Genomic DNA, 13,214 nt, shown 5'->3' with positions numbered 1-13,214 from the left:
CTAGACTTAGAAAAGTTTCTTGGCAAAACCAACAGCTGAACGTGATTTCCACACCCATTATGTCCTTTTCCAACATGCCACTGGGATGGTCTAAATACTAATTATGAAAATGAGAAAGAAGATCAGTGGACAAGAACAGTTTTGACAATAAAAAGTAAAAAGGTCATATTCCACCCATTCCACCTAATGTAAAAACTGTGTTCTCCTCTGAAAATCCACCTGGAAATGGAGCTCCATGATTACTGGATGTTAAAATGGAACCTAGAAAAACATTTGCCATTTTAGCCAACTGTGCTTTCCAGGGCTTGCTTGGGTATTTTTGTACAGGTCACTGTAAATACAGAAAGATCTACAGAAAAGTTATGTCCTCATTTAAAGGGTAACTATATGGAATGGGCTTTGTCCTTGCTAATTTCATTGCTGATAAGAAGGATTTTAAATAGCATCAGTGAAAATTAATAAGGATCAGATCCACTTTCCGTCCCGCTACAGTTTGTGATGCTGAGAACAGCTGTGACAGAGGCTGTTTGTAAACCTGGGAAAATCTATTCCAGTAGATCTATTCCAACCCATTTTGTATCTGGCAGATGCATTTTATATCTTCAAGAACAATCCACTTAGTATTTATGCACACCATATTTTAACTCTCCCCAAAATGACAGCATTCAGCCAGGAAACATTTGACTATGTAGCAGCAAGTATATTTTTCAAGAAAATATAGCTTCTTGTAGCATCTTCAAATATAAGGGGAAAATAACATTATTAAGGAAAATTCAAATAATTAAAAGCCACTGGTTTCATACCTCTTTTCTCTTCTTTGCAGCAGTGTAAAGGAGATTCTGTGCTGCTGTTGTTGTGGATGCATAGTCCTCAAATACATCTAAAAAATGGGGAGAAAAAAGCATAACAAAAATTTATTTTCTAACTAATATAATTTTTATAAACCATCTTGGTTTGGGGATATCACAAAATCTGGATGAATGTATAACCTCAAAATTATTGACATGATTGTCTTCACTTCCTGGTTAAAGAGTCAGACCCAAGTTTATGTCACACACTTTACTTCTTGCCTTGCAAACCCACTGTCACTCTTCATTCCCTTAATTAAGAATATACTATTTATTCATTACCTCTTTTGAGACCATATACAAGGGATCCTGTCTCTTTTTAAAATTAAAACCCCTATAAGAACAATACACTCCAGTACCATCTGTATACCACATGTACACATTTTTTACTTGATTTTATTAAAACCTCATGGGAAACTTTTTTGAACATAAAATCTACTTAGATCTGGAGTAGCTTTATAGCTGCTGAAAGGTCAAGTTTTTTAGATTCATTTATTGCAACTAAATCTCCAATGTTCATATTGAAAGTATAATTTACATCTTGGAAAAAAAAAAGCTCTGTGCTGCAAACATGTTCTAATCCAAATATCCCCACACAAATTGAATCAAACTAAAAGATCTCAAAATGCTCTCTTAAAATGTGGCTCAAATTACACACCAACTTTTCCCAAAAACATTAAGATAAAACATCATTAGGAAATACTACCAGACCACTGGAATTCTTGTTCCAAACAAAAAAGTGTCTCCAAAAAAAAATTCCATTTAATGTACATTGATACATGAGTGTTATGTACTTTGAGTAGTTTTTTACTTTCCATGATACAATCTGAATCTGTATTTAACTGCCTCAGCTACACATAAAAATAAGATTCACTACTTACACAGAAAGAACTGAATTCACATACCAAAAATCAAGGATGTAGTTATACCCTAGTGATCTACACTATATTGTAATTAATTTGTTGCATAACAACTCTCCAAGCTTTTAAATTATTCTATGAATATTTAAATACTGTTTTCACATACACTAATCCCAAATCAACTAATTAAAATTTCCCAAATGCCACATATTTATCTCTGTGGTGCCTGGCTCGTAGGAGTTTTCCAGCTAAAATTGCTGTACTTTTAAAGTACCTTTCTCCTTTTCAATGACATGACTCTTTTCATAAATGTAATTATTCATAATATGGCCCTATGTGTTATTCCCAAGATTTTGCACTGTGTCTTTTGAAAGAATATATATATCTAATTATCTTACAATTGAGTAGTAATAAGGGGCAGAAGAACGCTGAAGGCATTGACAGTTTTCAACAGGGAAAGAGTAAGTCAGGCCTCTCCTGGTCAAAGTGAGAGCTGCAGGAACCTGCAAACAACTGGCACATCTGCAAGTCAGGATTCTGAAACAGGCACTAACAAGGGAGCAAGTCAGTCTGTCTGGGCTGCTCTGAGCATGTGTGAAGTAGAAAAAAGCTCTGAGAGAATCATTTAGATCAAAGCTACCAGCCAAATGGCCTAAACTCACCCGATCTGCCACCTGGTTTTAACTACAGATTGGTGAGATTTAAGAAAAAAGCTTCTTCCAATTGTTCAGGTGAAGAGAGACATTACAGTGGCCAGGCTGATCACTGGAACTACAGCGTACAGTTATGATGAAAGCAAAAAATAAAGCCAAATTACCAAATTTCATGCGGATATATTCATATGGATCCTCTTGCCAGAGCTCCTCATCCTCATCTTTGTAGCACATCAGAGAGAATATCACCTCTTCTGTTATAGTCTAATTTTAGAAAAGCCAAATACACATAAGTACACATAAAATTAAATTCCAGTACAGCTGCCCTCCACCATGCACTAATTTATTAGACTTATTTTTCTGGAGAGTTACATTCCTTTAAGCAGCACACATTTATTTTGTCTACCAGAAACAAATTCACAGTATTATAGGTACTTTCATTTTGAAACAGTCCCAGACAGCAGCAGAATAATACATTCTGCAGAAGGATCTCACCAATGCAATACTTAACATGAGAATGGATTTCAGAGTCCTTCCCCTTAAAACTCATGGAATTAACTAACTACAAAGGGGATCTTATAATATGAAAAAATAAAAGAGCAGGAAGATCACTTTTCATTTGTTCTTTAATTCACTTATAAGACATGTCTTTAGAAGAGGGTTTAGCTCCTCTTAGATGAATGTTTTCTTTGTGCACTATCTTTGCATTACAATCAAAAATCTACGATAATTCTGAACACCAGTATCTAATAAAAGCCAGAACACTATGACTCTCCAGCAGACTGTAAAAACTCAAATTAAGAACTTATGGAACAGAATCTTTGATTGAGTTAACATTATCTACAATAAAAGGATATATATACAAAACACAAAACACAACCACATTTGTGTAGAAATGCTATTTTATTTTCCAGATCAATTGCTGAATGATGCAAGAAACCTTCTTTAAAAACACAAAACTTGGGGGACTGGGGGTGTTTTTTAATCCCTCTGATGACATGCATCGTTTATGACTGGGTTTTAAGCACTGACCTGTATGTGTGGCTTCATTTGCTTCCATGTTATAGAGTGAATCACCCCTTGGTTCAGATAATTCAGTGTTTGCTGAAGAACACGTGGTGCAACATAGTCTTTTTGCCTGTACTGGTCTAAGATTCTTAAGAGAACCTAAAGAAGTGACAAATTGCTATTTTTGAATGAAGACTGAAAATTCTGCCTCATGCATAAACATACAGTGCACTTCCTCACTGAATATACATGAACAGATAAAGTAGTTTTACAGCAGATGTTCTAGCATTAGAAATCATTATAATGCCTTTGATCCAAAAATCATAAATAATTTAAATATCAAGGTTCTAATCCTGCAGACATTTATGCAGATGTCCACCTTTACTACTAGCCCTATGATGTGATCACTTGTGATTATAAACCAAAGACATACTTCAATAGTGAGAGGCTCACAGTTTACAGAGGCCTCAGCAAAATTTGGAATAGGTAAGGAAAAGGCACAGTGAGCTTTTCAAACCGGTGGCTTCTATACCTGCTAAGTGGTGTCTGCATTCATATTTAATGACAGGTCCCTAAAGAAGACAAATTACTTTGGAAGAAGAGTGAAGAGAATAGAAATACTAAACTAGGAAAGAAAAACAGGTCCAACTAAGCCTCTGCATCAGAAGAGCCGCAAAACCCTTAACTTAAATTACCTATTGTAGCCATCAGATAGTATCACCTGGCATGCTATTACAAACTCTACCACACAAAGCTTCCTTGGTATAAAAGTGTCCTCTAATAAGAAAAAAACACAGTACAAAGCTACTAATCTGCACCAATGGCAGGTGCATTATTAGTAAGTGCAAAGAAGTGGCATATATATGAATAACAATAAAAGTCAAGGGCAATGCATAACAAAAATTTGAGTCATATGCTTTCAGCAGAACAATTCTGCTTTGTAATTCTTCAGAACATTATAATAAATTTTATTTTGAATATAGCTCCTTCATTAGGAATACTAAGTTTGATGTTAAGTCTTTTATAAGAAATGCTGCAAGGACAAGAACTGTCTGTATCTTATAGAGACTTATCAACTGATGAATTAGTAACAAAGGCTTAGTAATGCAATATTCACAACAGAATTCTTATTAACTCTGCTAAGAATAATGATAAATCACTATTTAAGAGCCAGAAATTGAAGAAATGTGCAGATCCTCCAGTACATTTATCTTGAAAGCTAAACTGTCTCCTCTGCAGCATATAATACCTTAACAGACAAATTTTAAGTATTTCAAATTATAACTGCCCATGGGAGTCTGTTTTTCTGCTCAGGAGTTACACATTGCAAGGAATTTGCAAGAAAAGATATTAGGCTAGATATTATTTTCTTTGCAAGAAAAGATATTAGGCTATTTCCCTTTTCATTTAACTTACAGCCTTATCACAACCATTCCCCTCCTCAGTTCTTCCTGATGGATAAACTATTCTGTTGTCAGACTGGATGAAGAAGAGTAATAGTTGTTTAGCAACTTTATCAGAAGAAGAGTAAGAGTTGTTTAGCAACTTTATCAGAACTGGACTGTCTTCACACACCATGTTAAACACAAATAATTAGCATTCTCTAACAAAAATAATTTCCTTGCAAACAGTGAATTTATGCTATATTTTCACATAATATGCTTTCCAGGAATAAAATAATGTTCATTGCTGTTCTCCAGACATCTTCTAATCTGCTTGTATCTTCCTGAAATAAAACAGTATCATTAGGGTGCCTAAGTTCTTTGCAGCAAAAACATTTGAGAAAGACAGGCCCGAAAATACACCCTTCTGTGAAATGAGGCCTCTGCACCGAGTGCTCCTCTCAATTGTATCTAGAGTGCTTACACGTGACAATAATACCATTTTATCAGCACTCACCTTTCCTGAGAGTTTTCCTGCACGGTTTTTTGAGTTGCTGAAAAATTGTGTTATTATACCTCAGCTGTATGGCACTGAGTTCTAAAGTACTTCTCAGTCACCACAAGGAAAACCTGCCAGACTCTCATCATTTTTGTTCAATAAATGAACCTCAATACAAGCACACTGTTAAAAAGTAATACATTTCTTCAGTCAAAATAATGCAATTCATAAAAAATGAACTGTGCTTACCTGTTGTATGCCCACAGCATAGGTTTTTAAGAAGAAGTCTGAGAATTCAAAGTATTCTTTAGTTACATTTCCAGGACTTCCATATCTTTAAAAGGAAAAGAACACAGATGTTTACACTGTAAGAAGTCTATGGTGCCAGGAAAATACAGTACTTCCTAAACCATACAGGACCCTGAGTGGTCTTGCATCAGCAAAGGAAAAATTTACCACAGGTTCCTTCTAAGCCATCCTTTCCCATGTAACACCTCACTTCCCTTTTCTTAAATTATCCCAAGGTAAGGTATTATACTCAAGTAAACATGGCTTTTTGTCGCAAGCTCTGTAACCTCCATGTTTATGGATTTCTTTTCAAATCTTCCCCTGCCTTTATGTCTGAGAATATAAACACTTGCAGCTGAGTTTAGTAAATTAAATATGTAGTTAGATAGATTTACTTTTCCTGTGGGGCAAGTTTCTTGCCATCTTAAGGGAGTCAAATCATTTCACTAAGAGCTGAGACCAGCAGTTGTGCCAGTGCAAGGCAGAGGACAGCAGCAGGAAAACCTCTTCAGTGACCAGGAGCTGTTAAATTGATCAAACTGTCTTCTCTACTTGCAGGTCAAGTAATGATACAGACTTGTAACCCAAATTTAGGTTTTAATCAGTTTTTTACCGTTCAAAGAGACGAGCTACAATATGCAATGCCCACTTCTTGCATTTCCACCACACCAGCTCTGGTCTATCATCTTCATCAATCTGCAAAGTCTCCTACAAACAAATGTATTTATTTAAAATTAGTTACCTCATTTGCCGAGAAGCAATTATGCTTTAAATACTCCTTCCTCAGTAAACTAATATAAACACACAGCATGGACTAAAGCCTTGATTCTGTTAACAGTTACATGACACTCAGGAATTTTCAGTTATCTTAGTCAGGCAGTGTAATGTGTATGTGAAATACCTGCACAATGCCTGTACTTTAATTTCAAAATTATGCGTATTTTAAAAATGTAAATTCTCAAATACACTTGAATACTACATCACCTTGGCTCAAAAATCCAAGGATAAGAATCTTCAGACAAAAACACTTAAGAAAATCTTTACCCTGACTGTTCCTCAAATGCCAACACACAAGTTTCAGAGGTCTTTACAAAGCTAAAACTCACCAGTGGTACATTTCTATCAATGATGGTCCGGAAGATCTCCATCCACTGAGTCATAGTCTGGTTATTCACCAACTGAAGGGGCAATGCATACTGCAGTAAGGGAAAAAACACAGGTATGAAATACTATTTTTTCTCTGTAAAGGGCAGATCTTTCTGCAGCAGTTACATTCTAAGGAAGATGAGGTTTTAAGTAAAATTAAAACCAAATAGGTTACATATCAACACTACTCTAATTGCATCTCTCTTAGTATAATTTGAAAAGGAATTTCCAAGCAGACATAATTTGAGGAAAGTTCCTTGGCCTAAGAACTTGCCAACTGTCTTTGTTTTTCTTCTTCACAACAGCCCAGGTACTTTTTAGGATTACAGCAATATCAGTATTACAGGGTTTTGGCAAACTATTTGGCAAACAACAGCATTTTAGCAAGCAAAATGTACTCACTACTGAAAGAACGAGAGGACACAGGCTTAAGCTGTGCCAAAGGAAATATAGGTTGGATGTTAGGAGAAAGTTTTTTACGGAAAGAGTGATAAAGTACTGGAATTGTCCCCCCTGGGAGGTGGTGGAGTCACCATCCCTGGATGTGTTTAAAAAAAGACTGGATGTGGCACTCGGTGCCATGGTTTAGTTGAGGTGTTAGGGCTGGGTTGGACTCGATAATCTTGAAGGTCAGCCTAGTGATTCTGTGATTCTTCAACCTAGTGATTCTGTGATTCACTACTACTACCTAGCTACTATCCAGTAAACCTCACTTCTCTACAAAATCCAAAGGAAAGTAAAGATATTCAGCAAGTTACTGAAAAAAAAATAGGATTGTGGTATTTTTTAAATTCTCCATACATTTAGTAACAAACTATTTTAGCTTTTTAACACTCAGTAAGAATTTTCAGGCTATTCCTTATGAAGGATCTGGTTTGGTTTCTGATTGTCTGTAAGTACTCCTTCACAAAACTCATCTCAGTAAAAGCCAAACTCATCTCTCTAAAGTGCATGTGCCTCAATACATAGCATCTGCCAGATTTTCAGCAGGTAATGAGAAATGCCTCCTAGTGAAGTGTAACATTTGACAATTACACTACAATATTCATTACTGACACTTTCAGAGGCCAACCACACCATCTAGATACCCACGCAGCTCGTATCAGGCTATGTGCAACTTTATAAAAGTAGGAACACATCTCTAGTGAGCTTACAGATACAATGAGCAGAAGCACCCTACATTCATTAAAAATTTAATCTGGGCAATGATGTGACCAGCTTTAAAGTAAAAAAATCTATAAATATCCTATTTCTATAACAGCCGTTTATTGTACATGACTTTTCCCATCCAAAAGGGAATTCTTATTCAATCACAGCTCTGAATGTACTGAAAGGGGTCATAGTGCTCAGCAAAGTAAAAGTTTGGTTTTACTCTACACAGATGCCAACCTGAACAAGAGCATAGAAGATTTTTAAGATTTGTTTCTGAAGCAGTACAGAGTAATGGGAGTTATCAGGCAGAAGCTGGATCATCTGCTGCTGAATCCGAGGCAAAAATATTTGCATGGCTGCTATGAGGGGATCTCGCTCCTCTGCCTTTTTGTACCTGCAATGAAAACAAAAATGTTGGTCCAGGATCTACACACTGGTGATTCTAATGCCTATTCCCCACCAACAATTTCATTTCTGTGCCCTAAAAAAACAAAAAAAAGAATATCCAGAACTCAATCACTCTCCCCTTCTCTAACCCCCATCTAAACCCTTTGTGCAAATTCACTAAAAATACCTGTAAATAAAAAAATGGAAAACAACAAACATTGCCTTTCACAAAGGCAGTTATTGAGAGGAAGAACTACTGTTCTTTACTACTGAATTGTCACCTCACAGGAGCAGACTGAATTTCTCTGCTGTTCATACCAATGCTAAACCCAAGTTGGGTGCTGAACAAATGAGAGTGAACAGCCATTGAAAGGGAAAGACAATTCCTTGCTTTGGAAAAGATTCTCTTTCTCCATTTACATTTCTTTTGTGTGGCTAATACATATGTTTCTAATAATAGGCAATTAAAACAAAATAAAAAGAGTGATAAGCCCCACTACACTGCTCCTAATTTATGCTTTATGGATTTAGACAACCAGGAGGATGCTACAGATAACAATATGCAATAGCAGTATATGACAATGACAGCACTGTATTCATGACATAAAAGCTGAAAAGAACTTGTATTCATACATCTAGAATTTGGGGTATCTTCAAACAAAGAAAGTTCTAATCCTAAGGAATTTTTTTACAGCCAGATCAAAAGTACAAAACCTCAAGAAAAAAGTCTCAGTAAATTCACACAGATTATTGCTGGCAGTTCTGCTTTCAATTCACTAATGATACAAAGATGATGAATATTTTTCATTTATTTGCAGGAAAGGAAGCATATGATAATTATTAATTCCCATTTTTTATCTGAATTCCCTTGTAGAACTGCCAGTGTTCTTAAGAATGTCAATTTCTATAATCAAATTAGACAAAGTACCAATTCTTCATCTACTGATGGTCATCAACTTACTCATAAGTCTTGACCAGCTGATAGAGGCACAGGAGGCTCCCAAGCCAGCTCCCACTGTTTGGAGACTGCAGGTAGTATCCTATCTTGTCTACCACAGCTGTCCAATGGCCAGGGAAGTCATGTTTAATGATAGCACGGAGGCACATTGTCAGCTGGGCTCTAGTGCAGAGGAGAAAAAAAAAGTAAGTGAGTAAGGACATGGCATAGTGTTTAAATTGAAGAATAAATCCCAAATCTTGGTTTATTGGCTACAATACCTATATTATGTCATAAGCATCGAACATATTTTGACAGCACTGAAAGAGTTCTGGGAAGTAGCAGAGGAAAAGAAAAAAATCTAACAGGATTTAACTTTAAGGAATAAACTAATATATCAGAACATTTTAGCTACTTTTCTCCCTCCCTCCTCCCTCTTCACATGTCTCAAGCAGTATTTTAGAAGAATTAATTGCTCATGGAACCAGCTAGCTTTGTGCTTTGACAACAAATATTTATACTTGCTTATCAAGCTGAAAGCAGCCACAAAAGCACAAATTTGTATGTTTCCATTAAAGAATAATGGCCTGTGTTATGATCCAAGCCACAGGTTCCTCAAAAAATTGCAGTTTTCCTGGGATCTTCTAGAACAGCACTTTCTCAACCTCTAAAGCATATGGCAGAGCCAAGTAGTTAAAGAACACCTTAGTGTTTCTCTCCTGCCACACACTTTTAGATGCCACTCACAGTGGTGAGCAAGACAGAACTGTTGATTGACTAAACTGAGGTGTGACTAAAAAACTGAGCAGCACTGAACTAGAGCCTGTGGAGAAATACTTTTAGTTCTGCTAAGCAATGAAAAAACAAAGCCTGCAGAAAATATCAGCTCCCATCCTATCAGCTTCACTTTAATTAAAGGGGTGAAAAATGCTAGCGGTAGTATGTCTGTGATTCTTAACTATTCTTCCAGCAAAAGCAGAACCAAAATTCTTCATTCTTTTAACACCTGAAACCAAGAACTGTAATACATAGTTAAATAGTGAGGTTACATATAAAAAATGATAAAGTAATTAAGAAATGGGCTACTAGTAAAAAGGAATCTTGGACAGTATTTCCCTGAATGGTTAATCCCATATTGCACACAGTCCTGTATATACTATCTGCCTTGAATCAGCCAAGCAGACAGGCTGATACTACAGCAAGTGTTACAAGACACTTTGAACAACACCCTGAGAGGACAAACCACATCACAGGGCTCACTGCCAGGTTACTACTTTTCTGAAAAACACACATGAATAAATGTAAACAGGTTATTATTACTTTGGCAAAGAGAGTACTTGGCTCATCTCCCAAAACAATGAGATTCTCACAGTAACAACATCAGACCAGTAGGTCTGAAAACCTGAGCAACAGAAACATCTCTGTGCAATGTAAGGTACCTCACTAAGTCAGGAGAACGAATGATTCCTTCTACAATGTTATCCCGAATCTGCTGCCGATCGTTCTCATGAATATTAAACGGAAAAACTGCTTCTCCAGGAGGTGGCTCACGGTCCGGCCAGTACTGTGTCACCATGTTCTTCAGGTAAATGGCAGCTAAGGACAGACAGTGGGGAAAAAATAGTTTAATTTTATACATTGCCCAGTGCTCAACATGTAGAATGGCTAAAAGTAGAACAAAGATTTGAAAAGGCAACTGAAAACCACCGCCTGAATTCTTAACAATTATGGGCACTGAGTACAGCTGAATCAGAAGAACATTTTTGTTATGATTCCACACAAGATCAGCCTCAAGCACCTGATTAGAACAGACCAGGATAGTATTTCCATCAGCATCTATCAAGGTACATTTTTACTGCAGCAGTCTTCCATATGAAAATAATATCCCATCATTCTAAACAAGCCAACAAAAATCTACTTATGTGTGTTTTCACTCATTCCTAAAACAACAACTCAAGCTCAGTAAGTAATGTTTTGGAAAGCTTGTGTAAACAAATCACTGCACACACAGATGGGACACTCTGCTTGGGGAAATGCCCAGTATGAAACTGGCATGTGGCCTACCTTCTATTCAGGCAGAAACGTTTCTTGTGAATTCCCTAAGCTTTATTTCACTATTAGGATTTCCCATAATACCTTCGAATTGTTTCCTTCTGTCTCATGTGAAAAAAACAAGAAAAATAAAGCTAATCTTCAACAGAAAATAAAGCAGCATTTATGCATCAGTACTAAAAGCCTGAAGGCATTCTTAGGATACATAAGAAATATGGTTATGAGGCATTAAAGGAATGTTCTTAATAAACTCTTATGCCTGGACACTGTTTTGGTTGATTACTAGCTAGGGTTTTAAAGTAGAAATAAGATATCCTTGGGTACAATAATTTCTTTTGGTGATAAGAAATTGTAAAGCATGGAAACATGTAGTCTGTAAAGTATTTTATAGGAGCAAGAGGAAAAACAGCTCTTTGTCTATGACAAGCCAGACTAGTCAGACAAGAAACAGGTCCTGAAAGACCAGCCCAAGACTTTAATCTATTTTGTCCATAGATCTCGTTGTTATACAAATTTTTGGCTTTTAAAAAATTCCCAGGGAAATCTGTTGGCTTGCAAATATGACTTAAATGTGCTTTTCCATTTTACACTCCTATTCTGTAAAAAAAAAAAAAAAATTACATTCTATATAGTTGTTTTTTCCCTGAATGGTACTGAAATGAGAGATTAATTTATAAAAATGACCTTACGGAGTTTAGATAAAGCCTCAAACTTTACTACAGAATGGACTAACAACACCATTCAAAGTTGGATTAGCTTTGAAAAAATAAAGGCCAGCATGACAAACAGAATATGTCAGCACGCTCCAAAGCACTCAGGGGATTAATGGGATCTGTTAAAAAAAAAAAAAAAAAAAAAACCACCAAAAAAACCAGTGCTTCTATGGGAAATGCTGTTCCACAGGATAAAAACAAAGCTGTGAATGAAACTGTATTAATTAATTTACTGAAAGACCTGAACAGTCAACAGTCTCTGTATCTGACAAACATATTACACAGGAGTAGTTAAAATGGGTTATGAGAATTTAGAATCTGATCTTCCACAAATGTATGCACCAAAGTTAACTGCACCACTATACCTGAACTCACACACACAGCTGAGCAATCCCTCCAGACATGCTCAGACTGTAACTGTGCGACTTATCAGTGATGTGGCCTTCCTTCATATCTACTTATTTAAGTCACCAAGATACTGACTAAATGTATGTGGCTTCCCTTATCTATGAATTAAGGAGTGATTTCCATTTTTCAGAAATCTTCACTTTTCCAGGGAAAAGAGATTCAAACAGAGAAATGTGTACTCAAATGTGATATCTTTTTCTATTTTTAAATTCACACTTGTCTTGGCACCATTACTTCTGCACCACCAGGAGAAATAATACCTAAGGGTTCTCTGTTTTGAGAATTCATGCTTTTTTCCTGTCAGTATCACAGCAATCCAGTAGGGATCACTATACACACAGGAAAAGGCAAAGTAGGACTCTATCCTATACCTATGGTTTTAGCTGACCCTGATGATGGAAAGAAACAGCAGAGATAGATTCTTTTCATTTCCTCCTTCAGAACAAACCTGAACTGTCTTACATTGCAACAGTTCAAGAGTCTGTTCAAGTAACAGACTGACTGAAAGAAAACAGAACAAGGGGCTCTAACTCACCTGCTTGACGCACTGGAAATTCAACTTGATCGGATACTATGATTTGCAGCAGACTTGGAGCAAAGTTGATGATCTTATAGGACTGAAACACACAGACAACACAGTAAGTCATTATGTTTAAAGTAGATTGTACTAGCAAATGCTGAATGAGGAATACAATCTAAGGATTTTGCACTGCTTTTGCATCCTCCTAATGATGTATGAAAGTTTTCAGGAACTGAATTTACCCAGATCTGCAGAAATCCAAATAATTACTTGTAAAAGCAAAGCATGTAACCGCACATAGGCAGAATAAGTAATGTGAAAAGGGTGTCAATTAGAGATTAGTGATAATAAATATTTAAAT

The 13,214-nt window shown here is 36.2% G+C and overlaps 1 protein-coding gene across 1 annotated transcript in view; it reads right to left on the bottom strand.

Moving 5' to 3' along the window:
• The window catches only part of IPO8 (importin 8), a 46,473-nt gene that overhangs the window by 25,264 nt on the left and 7,995 nt on the right, over positions 1 to 13,214 (bottom strand). Inside the window, exons 2-11 of the mRNA XM_068190895.1 lie at positions 12,869 to 12,950; positions 10,600 to 10,756; positions 9,185 to 9,343; positions 8,074 to 8,230; positions 6,645 to 6,734; positions 6,152 to 6,246; positions 5,500 to 5,584; positions 3,394 to 3,528; positions 2,526 to 2,625; positions 804 to 880 (exon numbers count right to left, since the gene is read on the bottom strand). Coding sequence (XP_068046996.1) covers positions 804 to 880; positions 2,526 to 2,625; positions 3,394 to 3,528; positions 5,500 to 5,584; positions 6,152 to 6,246; positions 6,645 to 6,734; positions 8,074 to 8,230; positions 9,185 to 9,343; positions 10,600 to 10,756; positions 12,869 to 12,950 — 1,137 coding nt within the window. The remainder of the gene's footprint in view (positions 1 to 803; positions 881 to 2,525; positions 2,626 to 3,393; positions 3,529 to 5,499; positions 5,585 to 6,151; positions 6,247 to 6,644; positions 6,735 to 8,073; positions 8,231 to 9,184; positions 9,344 to 10,599; positions 10,757 to 12,868; positions 12,951 to 13,214) is intronic.

This window comes from Anomalospiza imberbis, chromosome 5 (genome assembly GCF_031753505.1).
Source record: "Anomalospiza imberbis isolate Cuckoo-Finch-1a 21T00152 chromosome 5, ASM3175350v1, whole genome shotgun sequence".
In the NCBI taxonomy this organism is placed as follows: domain Eukaryota; kingdom Metazoa; phylum Chordata; class Aves; order Passeriformes; family Viduidae; genus Anomalospiza; species Anomalospiza imberbis.
The sequence above is the reverse complement of the archived record's forward strand: the minus strand, read 5'-3'. Positions and strand labels throughout refer to the sequence as shown.